The 20,820-nt window shown below is 45.2% G+C and overlaps 1 protein-coding gene across 3 annotated transcripts in view; it reads right to left on the bottom strand.

Annotated features, from left to right (window-relative positions):
- PTPN4 (protein tyrosine phosphatase non-receptor type 4) overlaps positions 1 to 20,820 on the bottom strand; it is a 975,501-nt gene that overhangs the window by 110,591 nt on the left and 844,090 nt on the right. For 2 of the 3 annotated variants that reach the window (XM_069224613.1, XM_069224612.1), the window contains exon 23: positions 15,971 to 16,117. The exons of the other annotated variant lie outside the window; for it this stretch is intronic. In XM_069224613.1, the coding sequence (XP_069080714.1) occupies positions 15,971 to 16,117 (147 nt within the window). The remainder of the gene's footprint in view (positions 1 to 15,970; positions 16,118 to 20,820) is intronic. 3 annotated transcript variants of the gene reach the window in all.

The raw sequence follows: 20,820 nt of genomic DNA, 5'->3' as shown, positions 1-20,820 counted from the left end.
GGCAGGTTTAGCCGATTCATATCTGGGAACATTAAAAAGGAGACGGGCCTCCGTGTTCTGGACCACTTGTAGTTTCTTTTTTACGTATTTTGGAGCCCCAATAAATAAGGCGTTCCCATAGTCCAGGCGAGAGATAAGAGCCTGGACTATGAGTCTATTCGCGATGAATGGAAGTATTTTAAATACCTTTCTAAGGAGTCTTAGTGTTCCAAAGCAAGAGGAGGAGATTTTCTTAGTGTGGTGATTCATAGTTAGTTTTGGGTCCAGCCATACACCTAGGCTCTTATTATGTTCCTTAGGAGGAGGCAACTCTCCTAGAGTGTGAAGTAGAGGGGAAAAAGAAGAGAAAGTCCTAAAAACATAATCTCTGTCTTTTCTCCATTCAATTTAAGTTTACTACCGGACATTCATTCAGATACTGCCTTTAAACAAGGAGTAAGTGCTGTATCCAATGAATTTTTCTCGGTTGTCAGGGAGACTACCACTTCAGTGTCGTCCGCATATGAGATTATTGAAAGACCGAATGGTTCTACTATCTTTGCCAAAGGTTGCATATAAATGTTAAATAAGGTGGGGCTAAGTGAAGAGCCCTGAGGCACTCCCCAGCTGATGTTAAAGTTTCTGGAATAGTGTGAACGATCTAGTACCCGAAATGATCTAGCTTCTATGAAAGAGGAGAACAAATTGAGCGCATTGCCTGTGATTCTGATCTCCTTCAATCTTTGGCACAGGATACTATGGTCCACAGTGTTGAAAGCGGCACTAAGATCCAACAGGATGATAGCGGAGGCCCTCCCTTGATCAAGGCATTTCCTGACTGCTTCCGTAATACTGATTAGTGCTAATTTGGTACTGTGCAATGGCCTGAAGCCCATCTGAGAAGGGTGGAGGATGTTGTTATCCTCAAGAAAGTTAGAAAGACAAAGATTAACATGTTTCTCCAGTATCTTGGCGAGGGCAGGTAGCATGGAGATAGGCCTATCGTTATTAAGAACAGACGCATCTAAGTGGGGTTTCTTAAGCAGAGGTTTGACAACTGCATGTTTCCACTGGTGAGGGATAGTACTATTGGTCAACGACATGTTCAGTATGTCAGTCAGAATAGGGACTATGATAGATGAAGCCTGAACTAGGATGGAAGGAGGGGAAGGATCCAGTGGAGAGCCAGATTTAAGGGTCTCCAGTAATGATAATACCCAGTCCTGGGAGAACAGTGGAAACTGCGAAAGCACCACTGTATAATTAATGCATTCCGCACTATGGGCCTGGGTACTAGAGGGCCTTTATCGGAAAAGTTGAGTAGATGTCCAGGATTTTTTCGTGAAACAAAAAAAAAAAAATTATCGCTATGTTCATAAAATGCTTCCACAGAATGAGTATACAAATGTGAATGTGTGCTTTGTCTTAAAAGATGAAAGATCTCTTTAGGCAAATTGGAACTCTGTTTTATTTTTGTGGAGCAGTATGCACTTTGTGCTATTTTTATTTCTGCATGAAATAGTATAATGGCTTTCCTGTATTCTTCTTTTCGTAAAACATCATAGGTTTTTCTCCATCTTCTTGCCAGGCGCCTACAATCCCTCTTTAATGACCATAAATGAGGGGAAAACCATGGAGCACCTTTCTTCACCTGGCCTCTTGCCTTTGTTCTATAAGGGAGGACAATATCCAAACTTTTCGTGATCTAGTCATTAAATGACTCTAGGGCACACGTCAAATTTCCCCTTAGGACGGGTTTTAAAGATTGTAGGATATTTATCCAATCTTTGGCTTTAAGCAAATGCCAGTGCTTATAGGGCTGAGGCAAGGATTGGGAGGGGTTGACTATGGCTGGGACAGTCAGGTTAAGAGTTAATTAATAATGGTCTGACCATGCTAAAGGGGAAGGGGGCAAGGCCGTTAGGCCAGCGACATTACTAAAAAGTAGGTCTATAGTATGACCTTTATTATGTGTGGGACCTTCAATTAGTTGCACTAGGTCCAGGGCGGACATGTCAGCCCAAATACTTTTACCAGCCGCATTATTTTGAGTTTCAGCATGAATATTGAAATCACCAAGAACAGTAAAAGTTGACTTATTACAAATTAGTTCAGCAATTTGTTCTGGAAATGTTTGTAAAAAAGTGGAGCATTGGGCCAGGGGGACGGTAGACTAAAGCCCCTGATAAGCTACACTGAGGGTTTAAAAAAATAGTGAAGGACACACTCTCACAGTCGGGGAGCTGAAGGGGTTGAGAGGTGACCTTAACTGAGTCCTTAAAAATAATGGCGATTCCACCTCCTTTAGCAGTGTCTTTGTCTAACCTAATTATGGAATAGTCTTTAGGAAGAGCGAGGGCTACATCAGGAGCCGATCCCTCGTAATGCCAGGTTTCAGTGAGAAAGAGGGCTGTTGGTTTATAGTTACTCAAAAGGAGGTTAATGTCTATTTGTGGGCGGCCAGTGAATGACAACTGGGCAGAAAAAAATTGGTTTGACTGCTGTCGATCTGGTGTGCTGCGTGGGCCTCACCTCGACTCCTGTGCTTGCTGCCTGTGGGTTGTTTGTGGGGGGGCTGCCTCCTTTTCATGTGACTCCCCTCTCTGCTGAGGGTCACCTAGGACCCCCCCTCCGTGGGTTGAGTCCTCCTGCACCTTGCTGGTCCCCGGCAGCTCCTCATTTGCGTAGGTTCTCATTATGGTAATGAGGCTACTGGATTTGGGAGACAGGATCACCTGGGTTGTGGCTACTCAGTAGAATTCAACACCACATGACGCCTGTAGGCCTAATCCGGGTTCACCGGCTAACTAGCAGCACCTCATCTCTGGCAGAGATGATTGTGGCAACCGGGCGCATGACAAGAAGACTCCTCAGGGGGAATCATGGTTGATTAGATCCCATCCCTTTCTCTCAGTTACCAAAAGTCTCATACAGGGAAAGACAACAGAGGCAGGATATAGTTCAATAAGTATTTATTGAAGTAACTGCATCTTAGATAAAAAGGCACGTACTGCAATAACTAGGATGAAAAAACACAATAAAAACAAGCAGGTGACTAACAGAGTGAAACGCAAGAACAGTTCTACCATACTGTCACTAAGAGTGATATATATATATGGAAAATTTAACTTACCCAGTGTTCATCTGTTCGTGGCATGAGACGCTGCAGAATCACATGCTGTGCATTATCCTGCCATCTAGTGTTGGGCTCGTAGTGTTACAAGTTGTTTTTCTTCAAAGAAGTCTTTTCGAGTCACGACACCAAGGGACTCCTCCCTTTCGGCTCCATTGCGCATGGGCGTCGACTCCATCTTAGATTGTTTTACCCGCAGAGGGTGAGGTAGGAGTTGTGAATATAGCAAATGTGCCCATGCAATGGAATAAGTATGTATGTACATAATGTGTATTAAAATAGTATTTATTTACAAGTTTACAATTTTCATTCAATTTATAACGGCTACAGGCTCCCGGGGAGGTGGGAGGGCGCATGTGAATCTGCAACGTCTCATGCCACGAACAGATGTACACTGGGTAAGGGACATTTTCCGTTCAATGGCATGTGTAGCTGCAGATACACATGCTGTGCATAGAATAGTAAGCAGTAATCTCCCCAAAAGCGGTGGCTTAGCCTGTAGGAGTTGAAGTTGTCTGAAATAATGTTCGCAATACAGCCTGTCCTACTGTGGCTTGTTGTGTTGCTAACACATCTACACAGTAATGTTTTGTGAATGTATGAGGTGTAGACCATGTTGCTGCTTTACAAATTTATGTCATAGGTATATTCCCTAGAAAAGCCATTGTGGCGCCTTTTTTCCTAGTGGAATGCGCCTTTGGTGTAATAGGTAGATCTCTTTTTGCTTTAATATAGCAGGTTTGAATACATTTCACTATCCATCTGGCTATGCCTTGCTTGAATATAGGAATCCCTGCATAAGGTTTTTGGAAGGCTACAAACAATTGTTTTGTTTTACAAAACTGTTTTGTTCTGTCAATGTAATACATTAGTGCTCTTTTAATATCTAATGTATGTAAGGCTCTTTCGGCTACTGAGTCTGGTTGCGGAAAGAAGACTGGGAGTTCCACTGTTTGGTTTAGATGGAATGGTGATATAACTTTTGGTAAGAATTTGGGATTTGTACGGAGAACCACCCTATGTTTATGTATTTGTATAAAGGGTTCTTGTATAGTGAATGCTTGTATCTCACTTACTCTCCTAAGGGAAGTGATAGCTATTAGGAAGGCTACCTTCCAGGTTAAGTATTGTATTTCACAAGAGTGCATGGGTTCAAATGGTGGTCCCATGAGTCGTGTTAACACAATATTAAGGTTCGACAAAGGTACTGGTGGTGTTCTCGGGGGTATCATTCTTTTTAGTCCCTCCATAAATGTTTTGATGACTGGGATTCTAAAAAGTGATGTTGAATGTGTAATCTGCAGATAGGCAGATATCGCTGTGAGATGTATTTTAATAGAAGAAAATGCTAGTTTAGACTTTTGTAAGTGTAGTAAGTAACATACAATGTCCTTTGCGGAAGCATGTAGTGGTTGAATTTGATTACGGTGGCAGTAGTAAACGAATCTTTTCCATTTGTTTGGATAACAATGTCTTGTTGTAGGTTTCCTAGCTTGTTTAAGGACCTCCATACAATCTTGTGTAAGGTCTAAGTGTCCAAATTCTAAGACTTCAGGAGCCAGATTGCTAGATTGAGCGATGCTGGATTCGGGTGTCTGATCTGTTGTTTGTGTTGAGTTAACAGATCTGGCTTGTTTGGTAATTTGACGTGAGGTACTACTGATAGGTCCAGCAGTGTTGTGTACCACGGTTGGCGAGCCCAGGTTGGTGCTATGAGTATTAGTTTGAGTCTGTTTTGACTCAGTTTGTTTACCAGATAAGGAATGAGTGGGAGAGTGGGAAAAGCGTAAGCAAATATCCCTGACCAACTGATCAATAACGCATTGCCCTTGGACTGAGGGTGTGGGTACCTGGACGCGAAGTTTTGGCATTTTGCATTTTCTTTTGTTGCGAATAGGTCTATTTTTGGTGTTCCCCATTGTTGAAAGTAATCTTGTAGGATCTGGGGATGAATTTCCCATTCGTGTGTTTGTTGGTGATCTCGACTGAGATTGTCGGCTAACTGGTTTTGAATGCCTGGGATGTATTGTGCTATTAGGCGAATGTGATTGTGAATCGGCCAATGCCAAATTTTTTGTGCTAAGAGACACAGTTGTGACGCATGTGTCCCTCCTTGTTTGTTGAGGTAATACATTGTTGTCATGTTGTCTGTTTTGACAAGAATGTGTTTGTGGGCTATCAGCGGTTGAAATACTTTCAATGCTAGAAACACTGCCAACAGTTCTAGATGATTTATGTGCAGCTGTTTTTGTTGAATGTCCCATTGTCCCTGTATATTGTGCTGGTTAAGGTGTGCTCCCCACCCCATCATGGAAGCATCTGTTGTGATCACGTATTGAGGCACTGGGTCTTGGAATGGCCGCCCTTGGTTTAAATTTATTGGGTTCCACCACTGAAGCGAGAAGTGTGTTTGGCGGTTTGGAACAATGGCTATGCATGAAGACATCATGCCTAGAAGTTTCATTACAAACTTCACCTGGTAGTGTAGGTTTGGCTGCATGTTTATAATTATATTCTGGAACGCTTGTACCCTTTGCGGACTTGGAGTGGCAATTGCCTTTTGCGTGTTGAGTATTGCTCCCAAGTATTGTTGTGTTTGGGATGGTTGTAGATGCGATTTTTGGTAGTTTATAGAAAACCCTAGTTTGTGTAGAGTGTCTATAACGTATTTGTGTGTGGAGAATACACTGTTGCTGAGTGCTGGTTTCTATTAACCAATCGTCCAAGTATGGGAATACGTGCTTGTGCTGTCTCCTTATATGAGCGGCTACTACTGCAAGGCATTTTGTGAATACCCTTGGGGCTGTTATACCGAATGTTAACACCTTGAATTGGTAATGCACGCCCTGGATTACAAACCTTAAGTATTTCCTGTGAGAAGGATGTATGGGTATGTGGAAATATGCATCCTTGAGATCTAACGTCGACATGTAGTCCTGTTTTTTGAGCAAGGGAATCACGACTTGAAGTGTTACCATGTGGAAGTGATCCGATTTGATGTAGAGATTCAGCGTTCTGAGGTCTAATATGGGTCTCAACGTTTTGTCTTTCTTTGGAATTAGGAAATACAGGGAGTAGACCCCTGTTCCTTTTTGATGGTTGGGTACTAGTTCTATTGCTTGTTTTTGTAACAATGCTTGGACTTCTAGTTGTAACAGGTCTAAGTGTTGTTTGGACATACTGTGTGCTTTTGGGGGCACATCTGGTGGGTAATTTATGAATTCTATGCAATAACCATGTTGGGTAATGAATGGCTAGGACCCATGCGTCCGTAGTTATGTTTGTCCAGTTTTTGTAGTATGCAGTAAGTCTCCCCCCCACTGGTGTTAAGTGTTGGGGGTTTGTGACAATGAAGTCACTGTTTGGCTTGAGTTGTTTTAGGGCTTTGGAATTTCCCCCTTGCTTTTGGGAATTGACCACTCCTGTATGATCCTCGAAACCCTCCTCTCTGGTACTGCCCCTGATAGGTGGGTCTGGCTTGTGAGGTGGAAGGCTCTGGGGTTTGGGTACGAAACCCCCCTCTAAATTATGGTCATCTAAAAGTGTTCCTGGTTAAACGGCATATTTAACACAGCTTGCTGGATTTCCGGTTTAAAACCTGAGCTCCGTAACCATGCATGCCTGCGAATGGTTACCGCAGTGTTCACTGTCCGTGCTGCTGTGTCTGCCGAGTCCAGTGCAGACCTTATTTGGTTGTTGGAAATTGCTTGTCCTTCCTCAACAACCTGTTGGGCACATTTTTGATGTTCCTTGGGCAAGTGCTGTATTACATGCTGCATCTCGTCCCAGTGTGCCCTGTCGTAGCGAGCCAGTAGAGCCTGTGAATTGGCAATCGGCCATTGATTGGCTGCCTGTGCTGCCACCCGTTTGCCTGCAGCATCGAACTTCCGACTTTCCTTGTCGGGCGGTGGTGCGTCTCCTGATGATTGGGAGTTTGCCCTCTTTCTGGCCACACCCACGACCACCGAATCTGGTGTCAGTTGCTGTGTTATAAACACAGGGTCCGTTGGGGGAGGTTTATATTTTTTCTCCACCCTAGGTGTGATAGCTCTGCTTTTCACTGGGTCCTGGAACACCTGTTTGGCATGCTTAAGCATGCCTGGGAGCATCAGCAAAATTTCATAAGAGCTGTGGGTGGATGCCAAGGTGTTAAATAAGAAGTAATCTTCTATTGGCTCCGCATGCATTGCTACATTGTGGAAAGTAGCTGCCCTTGATAACACCTGCATATATGCAGTGCTGTCCTCAGGAGGTGACGGCCTTGCCGGGTAACAATCAGGACTGTTGTTGGAGACCGGTGCATCATATAAGTCACATGCATCCGGGTCACCCTGTGTCATCCCTGTGTGTGTTGGTGACTGTATTGGGGGTGTTGTTACCGGGGACAGCTGTGGTGAATGCAGTGGAGAAGGCTGTGGCGAAAACCTTGGTGGTGGTCTTTTGTCTCTTGCCACTTTTGCCTTTGGCTGCATTTCCGACTCCTGAAATGCTAGCTTTCTTTTTATTTTGATAGGAGGAAGAGTTTGCATTTTACCAGTCTCTTTCTGGATGTGCAGCCTCCTTTGAGTATGGTCTGGTTCTCCCATACTTAATTCCTGCTCAAATCTGTGCCCTTGCATTTGGCTGGAAAGTCCGTGCTCTTCTGTGTAGGAGCCTATTTTCGGCTCCGAGGCTGCCTTTTTCGACACCGAAGGTTTCGGAACAGTCTTTTTCGGCTCCGAGGAAACCTTTTTCACCTTGGGTGTGTCGAACTCTCGGTGCTGAGATGGTTCGGAAACAGTATCTCGACCGGAGTCGAATGTCTTCGGCTGTTGTGAGGCCTTTTTCGGTGCCGATAGTTGGTCACTGTGTTTTCGGGTTAAGCCACGGCCTGCTGGCGGTGGCATCCCCTTGGCCTTTATGATTTTGGAGTGAGTCTTTGCCGGGGCTGTTTTACTCACAGTTTTTTGTTGTGCCATCGGCAGCTCACTTTCGGAGTCATCAGAGTCCGATTCTTAAATGGAGATTCTTTCCCCCTCCTCGACGTCGATCTGTTCGGCCGGTGTCGACGCCATTTGAAGTCTTCTGGCTCTTCGATCGCGTAGGGTCTTTTTCGATCGAAATGCCCGACAGGCCTCGCAAGTATCCTCCCTGTGTTCTGGTGACAGGCACAGATTACAGACCAAGTGTTGGTCTGTATAAGGATACTTGGCATGGCAATTCGGGCAGAAGCGGAAGGAGGTCCAGTCCATGAGTTTCGGCGATGGACACGGTCGGGCTGACCAGAGCGCTTCTTTGTATCGGTGTCGAAGTCCTAACACTAAACCGGTACAGAGCACGAACAATACCGTTGATTTCTCGATGAATAGCTAACTTTCCCGATTCGAAAACGGAGCGAAGAGGAACACGTCTGAACCCGATGGCGGAAAGAAAACAATTTAAGGTGGAGTCAACGCCCATGCGCGATGGAGCCGAAAGTTAGGAGTCCCTCGGTCTCGTGACTCGAAAAGACTTCTTCCAAGAAAAACAACTTGTAACACTCCGAGCAAAACACTAGATGGCAGGATAATGCACAGCATGTGTATCTGCAGCTACACATACCATCGAACATATATATATATATATATGCCTCCTACCTAGACTATGTCTGAGCACAGCATAATAAGCCTAATCTCCCCTTCAGGTTCCCCCTGAGGGTACATCATCCCTCACACCTGGAGTAAGAAGCTTGTAGTCTATAGAGACACCGTTCCCCATGCGGATCAGGGGGACAGGCCGTCTAAGCAAGTAGCTGCAGCGAAGCAGTCAGCAATCAGCATGCAGTCGTGGCCATCTGGCTGGAATCCTCCTCAGATGTGTCTGAGATTTAGGGGGTGTTTTTATAATAAAACAGCTGACATTCTAAGAAATAGTCCCCACGTATGAGTGTGTGTGTTTTTTGTGAATGCTGGACACACAGCATACCAGGTTTGTTGGCAACCCTATCTGACTGTAGCCTTAGTGAAAGCACAAAGTGAAATAAATGTCCTACTAAAAACGTAATGCTTTCCTAGGCGAAAGTAAAAGGAGATAAACAAACTAAAACAGCACTGCAAATGTTGCTATTGCAATTAAAATAGAGCAATGGTGAATAACATTTAACAGGCTTATAGTGCACAGTGGCAGGCCTAGTTAGCTTAAAACTAACATGTCTAAAACATGGCTAAAATAGCTATACCAACTTCTTCCATGACATCTGCCTTTGCCAAGGCTTGTTGGTGTTTTTTTCACACCACTAACCGACGGCAATCCTTCTTCTGGTGTGGGACGTCGACCGCATCACCGCAGGAACTCTTCAGCTGCTCCAGTGCTGCACTGCTGACTGTCGTTGCCCGCTGTCGACCTAGCCCTGCATCCACAGACGGGTGGGTAGTGGCTCCTGCCACCACCAGTCACTCCAACATTAACTGGACTTGGCCCCCTTCCTTTACAGGTCTTCCTCGACCAAGATCCAGCTTTGATTTCTTGCAGTCTTGTCTGGGTCCTGCTTTATTCTCTTCTGAAGTACTTTCTGTAGGTTTGGGGAAAACTAGGTACTTACCTCTCTTCTCCTGGTCACTGGGAAGCACGGTGACTCACCTTTTGGAGTTCCTAGTTCCTCCAGCTCTCGTCTACCGATTCCACTTCCTTGGGTAGGAGCCTGTCTTTCACATTCCACTTTTAGTATATGGTTTGGGGCCATCCCCCACCCCCCAAAGCCTTCAGTACTTACTATTGCTTTCACTGTTTTCTATTGCTTTGCATGCTAATTTATGACTTCTAATGTACATATAATAGTGTGTTTACTTACCTCCTGTTGGAGTATTGCCTATATAGTATTTTGGTGGTTGTGTTACCATAATAAAGTACCTTTATATTTGTAACACTGTGTTTTTTTCATGTGTGCAAGTGCTGTGTGACTACAGTAATACTACCTAAGCTGCGTATGACTCCTAGGTAAGTCTTGGCTGCTCATCCACAGCTAACTCTAGAGTGCCTGGCTTCCTAGACACTGACTCCACCTCACTAATGGGGGATGCGTGGACCTGGTGTAAGATAACACCATGGGTGCTCACCATACACCAGGCCAGCTTCCTACATACGCCTTGACTCTACTAAAACACTCAAAGGCAGAACTCATGTGAGCCAAAGGGCATATTCATGACAGAGGTTTATTACACCTCCAGAAAATCCTGTTTAAAGTATCCACATTTCAGTGGAGCTCAACAATGGTGCAAACTGCCCTTTCCAGGGAATCAGTTGTATCAAGGACAGCACAAATCTAATATTTGGCCACATCCTGTCCATCATGAATTGGCTGATTTAGGGAGGCTTTGAGGTCTTCTGGTAGGCCCGTCTGTAAAATGTTATTCCGCTCGCAGAACTGGAGGAATCAGGTGACCTCGCATTACTCTTAACACAAAGTTGCAGTCAAATTCTACAGCTGAACATTCCTTGCGAGGCTCCAAAAAGTGCTTTTTCTGGTTGCTAGGAGGCCTTCCGTGAGATTTTCTAATGCAGATGGTCACAATCAGAAGGCTGCTTCCAAAGTAGATTTTCTACTCAAGCAGTAGAAATATCAACTCCAATGGCCGTGCTCTATTGTGCACTGACTGGTGCCTTACACTTAGATTTTTGAGCATGGAACGCACTACTGGTGCTAAATCGCAGCACAAGCAGTGCGATGTGCATACTTCTGCTTGTTGACAGAACTCTGCAGAATTTTTATTTAACTCAGCGGAATTCCATGGAGTGTTATTCTGCGACTTCTGCCCACTCCTACTTCTGGGACAGCCAGTAAGGTCTCGCTGGCCAAGTCCCAAGGGGCCTGTGTGCAGCAAACCAATAAACGAACAGCATTGACCAATCTGAATGCCAGGTAAGCAGAGGTGAACATATGTTTTATAAATTCCTCCGTCTTCTTGTACGAGGAGTTGTGGGGTATGAACTGGGATTCTCTTCGCTGGCTTAAGCCTGAGCCACCAGGCTCTCTGGAGTATTTTGTTTCATTAAAAAAAATCAAGATTGGCAGGTGCAGGTCTGTGATGCCTGGCCACCTGACTATTCACCTAGGCAGGAAAAGGGCTCTGATCAAGAAGTCATCAATGTATCGGTGAGGGCCTCCTTAAAGGGGAGCAAAGGCTGAGATGTGGCAGGTCCAGGCTGCACAATAGCCATAAGGTTGCTCATTTTGGTCTCTACTGAAGTCAGCCACAAATCCAGAAAATCAGATGCACACTCTTCTGTTGGTTGTCCATGTGGCAAGTCAAACCGTTTCACGGGAGGTATCAAGTACTGTGGCCTCCTTCAAGTCCATGTAAAAGTTGTCATCTATACAGGGAGAGGGAAGAAAATGATCACTTATCCACCATCATAATCTCACTCCTGGGGTGTAACTTGTTCAGAGTCCGAGCCAAAGAGATAACTGATTTTTTTGCTGGCACATTTGCCCCAGTAAAGGCACTGGTTCAGAGTCAGGCGTTAGACAACCTGTTACGCTTTTGTAATCTTGCTGCGCAACATCGCTTGAAAACTGTTTGGTGTCAGACATCTGAATCAGCACCGGATCCACTTCCAGCACCAATGGTGTCAGTACCTCCGCTGTCACAAGAGCACCTGCTACAGGTCTTTGGTCCGGAGAGGACATAGGTACCATCGTCAATAAAGGGCCTGTAGCAAGTCCCAAAGAGGCAGAAGCTGCTGAGGATGCATCTGCTGATCGGGCCCCAAACTGAGACCCCTTTGATTTCAGTCAAAAATGCGCCAAAAATCAGAAGCATAGCCTCCTTTAAGACTTCAATTTACTGCACCCTAGCAGGTGGCCGGGGAATCGTGGGGCACACCGGAATCAGTTGGGAAATAGGCTGAGTGACCGGGGACCTACAGGGAGACTTTGGTGACACAGAATATTCCAAGAGAAGCATCTGAATCGGCATCAAAGGAGGCGCTGAGGAAATGTGGGGACCCGTGATCTGACAGCTTTTATAACCTTCTTGGGTGTTTGAGCCCAAGAATAACGGAAGCTGGAGGAAATTAGAGCCACCAGTGCCTCTAACCATGCAAGAACAGCCGTCTCATCAAGGGTGGAGGGAAGGTTGAAAGGGGCAGCTCAGAGGGTTCAAAAACCACCCTGAGCAAAACCAACACTGCTAGCTGGAAGGCTATGACTAATGCAAGAGTGGGAGATGGGCCAGAAACTTCTCTTTTTCAAAGTCTGGATCCTGTTTGGGGATGAGGAAGAGTCCAGTATAGGGGAATGGCGATGATACTTCCAAAGATGCCAGGAGTCGGATAGATTGCTCTAGGAAGAAGACAACTTGCCCTTCCCTAAGGTGCTTTGTGTGTTGAGGGGCTTAACTCAAGGTGGGGGAGGTAAGGGGGTCTCTTTTCATATTGTGAGAATTTGATGATGACATATAGAATCATGGGTACTGGAGGAAATGCAACAGAAACTTCTTTTACCAGCTTTTCAAAATAACATTTTCTGTTTTATATGTTTGTTAATAGATCTATTTGAGTGGCAACCCCTTCAGGAAAAAAACGTTTGGTTAGCACTGCATTGTTAGGCTCCCATTTTTGATTCTCCTGAAATGTGCTGAAAAAGCCTGCTTCTGCATTACGATCACCAGGGAGATAAAATGCAGAGAAGTGCAAATTCCATTTTCCCTAGATCTTGTTCCTTCCAGCTGACTGAAGAAATTGTGGTTAAGTTCTCTCACGTACAAGTATGAAGTTAATTTTCATAGTTTGTAGAAAAGATTATAAGCGCATGATGGACTCCAGCTGGTTGATAAGATAGGACATCTCTCTCCCACAGGCAATATTCTCTGCAAGGGAATGAGGCACAAGTGTGCTCCCTGATCTAGCAAGGAAGCATCCTTCACAGTGGTTGTTTCACACTACCAGGGAAGAGATCAAATTGTGGCCTGGAAGAGAGTCAATCCATCTTCACAGCTGTCTGCGTTCTGACACCAGAGATTTCCAGGCTGTCCTAGAGTGTCTAATTTACAACAGAGGCTCTTGATACTAGAAATAGGCAAGATTTCGTGGACCCCAGTAAGGATGAAATTTGACGGGCTATTGCATTTGCCATGGTTAAATATTTCTGGCACTTCAGATGAATCGAAAACAGCCTCTCTTCGGAAAGATACATTCTAGCTGCCAGTGTGCACAGAACTGAATGCAGGTAATAAATGGCTTGAAACTGAATTGCAGTTTACTTTGAGTGATTAATTTAAATACCCAAGCCTTGGAGGACATGAGGGGTCATGTTGAAGTGCTGTTGCGCCTTTAAAGTGGCCACATTCATTCCCCAGCTGACCAAGTAGGGGGATACAGGAAAAGTTTATAAGTGTAGTGACTAAAGCCATTCAATTTGAAAACACTCCTGAAGTTGAGTAGGTAGAGATTGGAGGTCAGAATTGATTGTGAACAGTGCACATCACAAATCTGAGAAACCTGTGGTGTTTCTGCATTATGAGTATGTGGAAATAGGAGTCCTGGAGGTTTATGGCGTAAACCTGATTCCCCTAGATTTAAAGAAAAGCCAAGCTTCAAAGTGACTCTGTCTTAACTGGCTTGTTTCAGTCACTAGATCAAGATAGGGCCATTATTCCTGCTTTGGACCTTTGAAAACTGAAATTAACAGGAGTTATTTCCCTTTTAGGATTTAGGGACCATTTCAACAGCTTTTTTTGCACAGAAGAATGCTGACCTCCAGTCCAGTTGTAGCAAATCCAGATGGTATTCAGTATAGGCAATTTGCACCACATTTTGCACCATTCTATCTTTTGTTACATTCTTCCACTCTATCAGATAAGTGCTGATGGTTACTCTGACCAGAATGACGAATAAACATGGGGTATGTGCGGTGTCATTGCCTAGTGTGTTTCCTGTAGCAGCTGATGTTTGATGATCTCATCTTCCTTTTGCAGACTTATAAGGCTGGAAGGGTTGCCTCTGATGTTAAAGATGCTGCTGGTGCTCCTGAAACAACTGAGGGGCTTAACCTCTTTGATGTGACTAATAGTTAGTCATAAGCCTGTATGGGAGTTTTCTGTTCTCTTTTTACTTTTGTAAACCCACTGCTTTCAATGTTTCTAGGTCTGTCTTGCTGACCAAATTTGCAGAAAGGTGAAAACACCTGCACGAAGCAGTCTACTTTGACACTTCACACCTCTTTGACATCGATGGAGACATCAATGTTGACTTGCTTGTCACCTTCTATGTCAAATGATGTTTAGCAGAGACCCAACCTCAACAAAAAGCATGAGGTAACTTAGCCTTCCCTCATCATCAAGTATCTCCATACTGGATGGGTTCACCGGTGCTTTGTCTGACAAACACATTGCCTTAAGTTTATTAAAAGTTTGGAATGGTTTTCAAAGAAAAGAGAACCAAATAAAAATAAAAACAGGCTGAGCTTTTTTGCTCCAGGACCCTGTCATCATGAGCCAGAAAAAATGAACTGGCAAAACCATCACTGTTAGGGATAGCTTTGGTATGCCTTTCTTATGAAAAAAACGTATTTTTTAATGTATTTTAAAAAATAGTATTCCAGGGTTGCATTCTTGGGCTCGTCAATTAATGCTTATGACTATATATGAAGATCTCCTCGAGAAAAAATATACTTTACAACCAAAGCTCTAACACGATATTCACAACTACTGATAACAACATAGGCAATAAAAGAAAACAAAATCTCACTTGGGTCAGCTTAATGAAAGCCAGAAGTCTCAATTGTGTCAGCTAAATGAAAGAAACAATCACAAAGGCAATATTTCTGGTACTGGCTTATGCTTTGCAATGCATTACGTTGTTTAACTTGTCTCCTCATACGCTAAACTATAATCTAATGCATCTAGGTACAATAGTCATACAACAGGTGTTCAAGTTAGTTTATGGCAGATGCAGATTAATGCACAGAGAAGGCTAGGGTCTGTTGGATTGTTACACCCACCTTGGTGTGGTCATCATCTTGTGTAGAGATTCAACTCTTCCCCCGAAGTGGGAGACATCATTCATGCTGGACCAGTGGAGGACGAAATAAAGTGTCTCTCATTCGCCTTGCTGCTCTTTAAGTAAGAGACAGGAAAAGCAGAAAAGACACAGTTCCACTTTGAAGCTGCGCTCTAAACTCCCTGCTCACAGTTGAGATACTAATGAGACCGGGGGACTGTGCAGGAAGGATACGTGCTGCATGCACTAAATCCTCTACTACCTCCCATTTAGTGTGAGAAAAAGCTAATGAGACAGGGATGGCACTGGATGTGGACAGAGGCCATATCCAGCAGAACCATAATTTTAGCTGTCCTGTTCCCTTGAAGCCATATTAAGAAGGAAGCTGAGGTGGCTGGGAAGGCATGAGTGGAGCAGTGACCTTGTCCACTGCAGCTGGAGGGGAGCACATAACGCTTCATAGAAGAAATAAAAACACACTCTCAAAGGTCCTGCCCCCCCCACCCCATATTTCAAGTGTGTTTAGAGTTGCATTCACACTTTCTGGGAGCTAAAGCTCTATAAAATCAGGTCAGATATTAACCAGCCTATTCTTGTATTCCCTATATTCGCCAGGTAAGAAGAAGAACTAAACCTCCATAATTAAAAGACAGGAAAAGTTGCTTTAACAAAAATGAAAAGCAATGTTTTATTACACTGATTAAGTACTTAAACAAGGAGAGAAGTTGTGTAGTGAATTTAAGTACTTCTGAGATCATGGAAATTGCAAGAGGAGATGTATTTAGATTCAAATTGATTTACTGTTCTAATCTCCTTGTTGGATAATACTAAGAGTAACACTTAAGTTCTACATAAAGGAACTCAGGAAATTAAGCAATAAGTTACTTGGTTATTTTAACTTACTCTGCCTCTTTCGACTTGAGTTGTCAGCATTACAACCATGGAGGAGCCTTGTTCCCAAGTCATCTGCCAAAATTCTGGACAAGTGCTAGGTAAAGGACCCTGGCATGCTATGTACCTATTTATTATGCTGGAAGAAGGTATTTCCATCTACAAACCAAAAACACAAATTCAATTTACAACATTTATAGGAGAAAAACATTCACATTAAAGTAAACATTCAAATTGTAAGATGTATATGGTAAGAAGGACATTCCATAATGAGACAAAATTATGGTTTAGTTAGTAAGGCATTAACACATCACATGCAAACAGCACATCAGCCATCACAAGCAAAGGGAGACAACTTACAAGGCTCTGGCTTTGAAATTATAAAATAGTTGTTTTTTTGTCAAAAGCAACAGCCTGTAAAATATTTAAGCAAGATGATTTAGAAGAACATGCCCAGTTTTTTTTTATTTAATTGTTTAATACTATGGTGCTAAATACTTAATTCTCGTATTGGTAGAAAGCAGAGGGCAGGTACAGATGTTCAAGTTACTTACCTTCGGAAACGAAATATCTGGTAGAGACATATTCTAGTTGCAGATTCCTTACCATAGAATTTCCCCCAGACGTCAGACTGAATCCGGAGATTTTTCTTTGACCAATACCCTTGTGGTTGGTTTACTCCACGGGCGTCGTAGTCGCCGTGTTGACATCGGGAGTAGTATATAGACGCCGCCCTCACGCAGTGACGTCAGTTTCTTATAACGACTTTCCACGCCAAAGCGCAGAGCCACTAAGAACACTGAGATTGGTGCGCCAGAGCTAAGGACCTGAAAGGGGGAATCCCTGTCCCTAGAAATCAGTTCGTAAGCGGGGAGGATGGGTGGGCGGTAAGGAATCTGCAACTAGATTATGTCTATACCAGATATGTCGTTACCGAAGCAAAGTAACTTGTATATCTGATAGAGACTTCTAGTTGCAGATTCCTTACCTAAGAATAGATATCCAAGCAATGCCATCCTCGGTGGTGGGCTGCGAACTAAGATCATACTAGAAAGTCCTGTAGGACCGAACAACCAAAATAGCCGCCTCACCGGACCAGATTGTCCAGGCAGCAGTGCTTAGCAAACGTGTGCAGGGACGCCCACGTAGCCGCCTGGCAGATATCCAGGGCAGGAACTCCGCATGCTAACGCAATGGAAGCAGCAGTTGCTCTGGTGGAATGAGCACGCAGGCCTTCAGGAGGTTACTTCTTAGCCAAAGCGTAGCACATTTGATGCAAAGAAGCACTCATCGGTAGATGGTACGCTTTTGCACCACCTTCCCTATTCGCACCCACATACCCAACGAAGAGTTGATCGTCCACCCGGATATTTTTAGTACGACTGAGGTAGAATGCCAAAGCTCTTTTTGGGTCCAGATGGTGGAGTCTCTCCTCCTCATGGGAAGGATGTGGGGGTGCGTAGAAAGTAGGCAAAGTGATGAACTGGCCTACATGAAAGGGTGTAACCACCTTAGGGAGGAAGGAAGCCCTAGTGCGCAACACTACCTTGTCAGGGTGCACAGACAAGTATGGAGGATTGGAGGAAAGGGCCCGTAGCTTACTCACCCTGCGAGCAGAGGTGATAGCAACAAGAAAGACAGTTTTGAAGGTGAGGAGCCGCAAGGAAAAATTATGCATTGGCTCAAAGGGGGTACACATCAAATAAGTAAGTACAAGATTACGGTACCACTGAGGCATGATAAATGGAGTGGGTGGAAATAAATGGGTGAGGCCTTTTAGGAATCTACTCACAATAGGAGATTTAAAGGGTGAGGGCTGATCAGGTAGCATAAGATAAGCCGAAATGGCAGATAAATACCCTTTAAGGGTGCCCAAAGCAGAGCCCTGCCGGGCCAAAGAAAGGATGAACAGAACCATCTCAGATAGAGGAGCGGAAAGGGGATCAACAGATTTGTTGGTACACCATGCCACAAATTTATTCCAACGACAGGTGTATACAGTTTTGGTTGATGGACGCCCGGTGGCCAAGATAACATTGCAGACCTCGGGTGGAAGGGCAAAAGCCGTCAAATGGCGCCACTCAATCTCCACTTATGAAGGCGGAGGTTGGACAGGTTAAGATGAAGAACCGTCCCATGTTGCTGTGACAGAAGATCCGCCTGAAGAGGCAGTCTGAGTGGAGGATCGATGGACATGCTCAATAGCTCTGGATACCATACTCTCCGTGCCCAGTCCGGAGCCACCAAGATGACTTGGGCCCAGTAGTTCCTGATTTTCTTGAGAACTGTAAGGAAATGCCTCCTTGGCATGGTTACCCCCTATCTTTTTTCCTTTGCTGATGCTAAGTTATGATTTGAAAGTGTGCTGGGACCTTGCTAACCAGGCCCCACTCCCAACACTAGTGTCCTTTCCCTAAACTGTATCTTTGTCTCCACAATTGGCACAACCCTGGCACTCAGGTAAGTCCCTTGTAACTGGTACCCCTGGTACCGAGGGCCCTGATGCCAGGGAAAGTCTCTAAGGGCTGCAGCATGTCTTATGCCACCCTAGGGACCCCTCACTCAGCACATGCACACTGCTTCACAGCTTGTGTGTGCTGGTGGGGAGAAAATGACTAAGTCGACATGGCACTCCCCTCAGAGTGCCATGCCAACCTCACACTGCCTGTGGCATAGGTAAGTCACCCCTCTAGCAGGCCTTACAGCCCTAAGGAAGGGTGTTCCATACCACAGGTGAGGGCATATGTGCTTGAGCACCGTGACCCTACAGTGTCTAAGCAAAACCTTAGATATTGTAAGTGCAGGGTAGCCATAAGAGTATATGGTCTGAGAGTTTTTCAAACACCAACTCCACAGTTCCATAATGGCTACACTGAAATCTGGGAAGCTTGGTATCAAACGTTTCAGCACAATAAATGCACACTGATGCCAGTGTGCAATTTATTGTAACATACACCCAGAGGGCATCTTAGAGATGCCCCCTGAATACCTACCTGACTTCTAGTGTAGGCTGGCCAGTTTCTGCCAGCCTGCCACACACCAGACATGTTGCTGGCCACATGGGGTGAGTGCCTTTGTCAATCTGTGGCCAGGAACAAAGCCTGTACTGGGTGGAGGTGCTTCTCACCTCCCCCTGCAGGAACTGTAACACCTGGTGGTGAGCCTCAGAGGCTCACCCCTTTTGTTACAGCGCCCCAGGGCATCCCAGCTAGTGGAGATGCCCGCCCCTCCGGCCACTGCCCCCACTTTTGGCGGCAAGACTGGAGGAGATAATGAGATAAATAAGGAGGAGTCACCCACCAGTCAGGACAGCCCCTAAGGTGCCCTGAGCTGAGATGACCCCTGCCTTAAGAAATCCTCCATCTTGAGTTTGGAGGATTCCCCCAATAGTATTAGGGATGTGCCCCCCTCCCCACAGGGAGGAGGCACAAAGAGGGTGTAGTCACCCTCAATGACAGTAGCCATTGGCTACTGCCCTCCCAGACCTAAACACACCCCTAAATTCAGTATTTAGGGGCTCCCCAGATCCCAGGAAATCTGATTCCTACAACCTGAAGAAACAAGAAGGACTGCTGACCTACAAACCTGCAGAGAAGGAGGAAGACAACTGTTTTGGCCCCAGCCCTACCGGCCTGTCTCCAACTTCGAAAACCTGCTCCAGCGACGCATCCGACGGGGACCAGCGGCCTCTGAAGCCTCAGACGACTGCCCTGGACTACAGGACCAAGAAACTCCAGTGAACAGCGGCCCTGTTCAAAACCAGCTACTTCTTTGCAATAAAGAAGCAACTTCCAAAGACTTCACGTTTCCTGCCGAAAGCTGGAGACTCTACACTCTGCACCAGACGCCCCCGGCTCGACCTGCAGAAAACCAACACCTCAGGGAGGACTCCCTGGCGACTGCGAGCCCATGAGTAACCAAAGACAACCCCCATGAGCCCCCACAGCAAGAGAATCCAGAGGCTCCCCCTGACCGCGACTGCTTGTAACAAGGGACACGACGCCTGGAACAAACACTGCACCCGCAGCCCCAGGACCTGAAGGAACCGAACTTCGACGCAGGAGTGACCCCCAGACGACCCTCTGCCTATCCCAGGTGGTGGCTGTCCCGAGAAGCCCCCCGTGCCTGCCTGCACCGCTAGAGTGACCCCCGGGTCCCTCCATTGTTTCCTACCTGAAACCAGACACCTGCTTTGCACACTGCACCCAGCCGCCCACGTGCCACTTAGGGTGTGTTTTTTTAGCCTACTTGTGCCTCCCCCCCCAGTGCTCTACAAAACTCCCCTGGTCTGCCCCCGAGGACGCAGGTACTTACCTGCTGGCAGACTGGAACCGGAGCACCCCTGTTCTCCATAGGTGCCTATGTGTTTTGGGCACCTCTTTGACCTCAGCACCTGACCGGCCCTGAGCTGCTGGTGTGATAATTTTGGGGTTGCCTTGAACCCCCAACGGTGGGCTGCCTATGCCCCAAGTCTGAGACTTGCAAGTGTTTTACTTACATCCTCATCTAACATTTACTTAGCTCCCCCAGGAACTGCTGATTTTTGCAGTGTCCACTTTGAAAATAGCTTATTGCCATTTTTACAAAGACTGTACATGATATTGTTTTCATTCAAAGTTCCTAAAGTATCTAAGTGAAGTACCTTACATTTAAAGTATTAACTGTAAATCTTGAACCTGTGGTTCTTAAAATAAACTAAGAAAATATATTTTTCAATATAAAACCTATTGGCCTGGAGGTAAGTCTTTGAGTGTGTGTTCCTCATGTATTGCCTGTGTGCGTAGAACAAGTGCTTAACACTAGCCTTCGATAAGCCTACTGCTCGGCCACACTACCACAAAATAGAGCATTAGTGTTATCTA

Source organism: Pleurodeles waltl, chromosome 3_1 (assembly GCF_031143425.1).
Source record: "Pleurodeles waltl isolate 20211129_DDA chromosome 3_1, aPleWal1.hap1.20221129, whole genome shotgun sequence".
Lineage (NCBI taxonomy): Eukaryota > Metazoa > Chordata > Amphibia > Caudata > Salamandridae > Pleurodeles > Pleurodeles waltl.
This window is presented reverse-complemented; position numbering and strand designations above follow the sequence as displayed.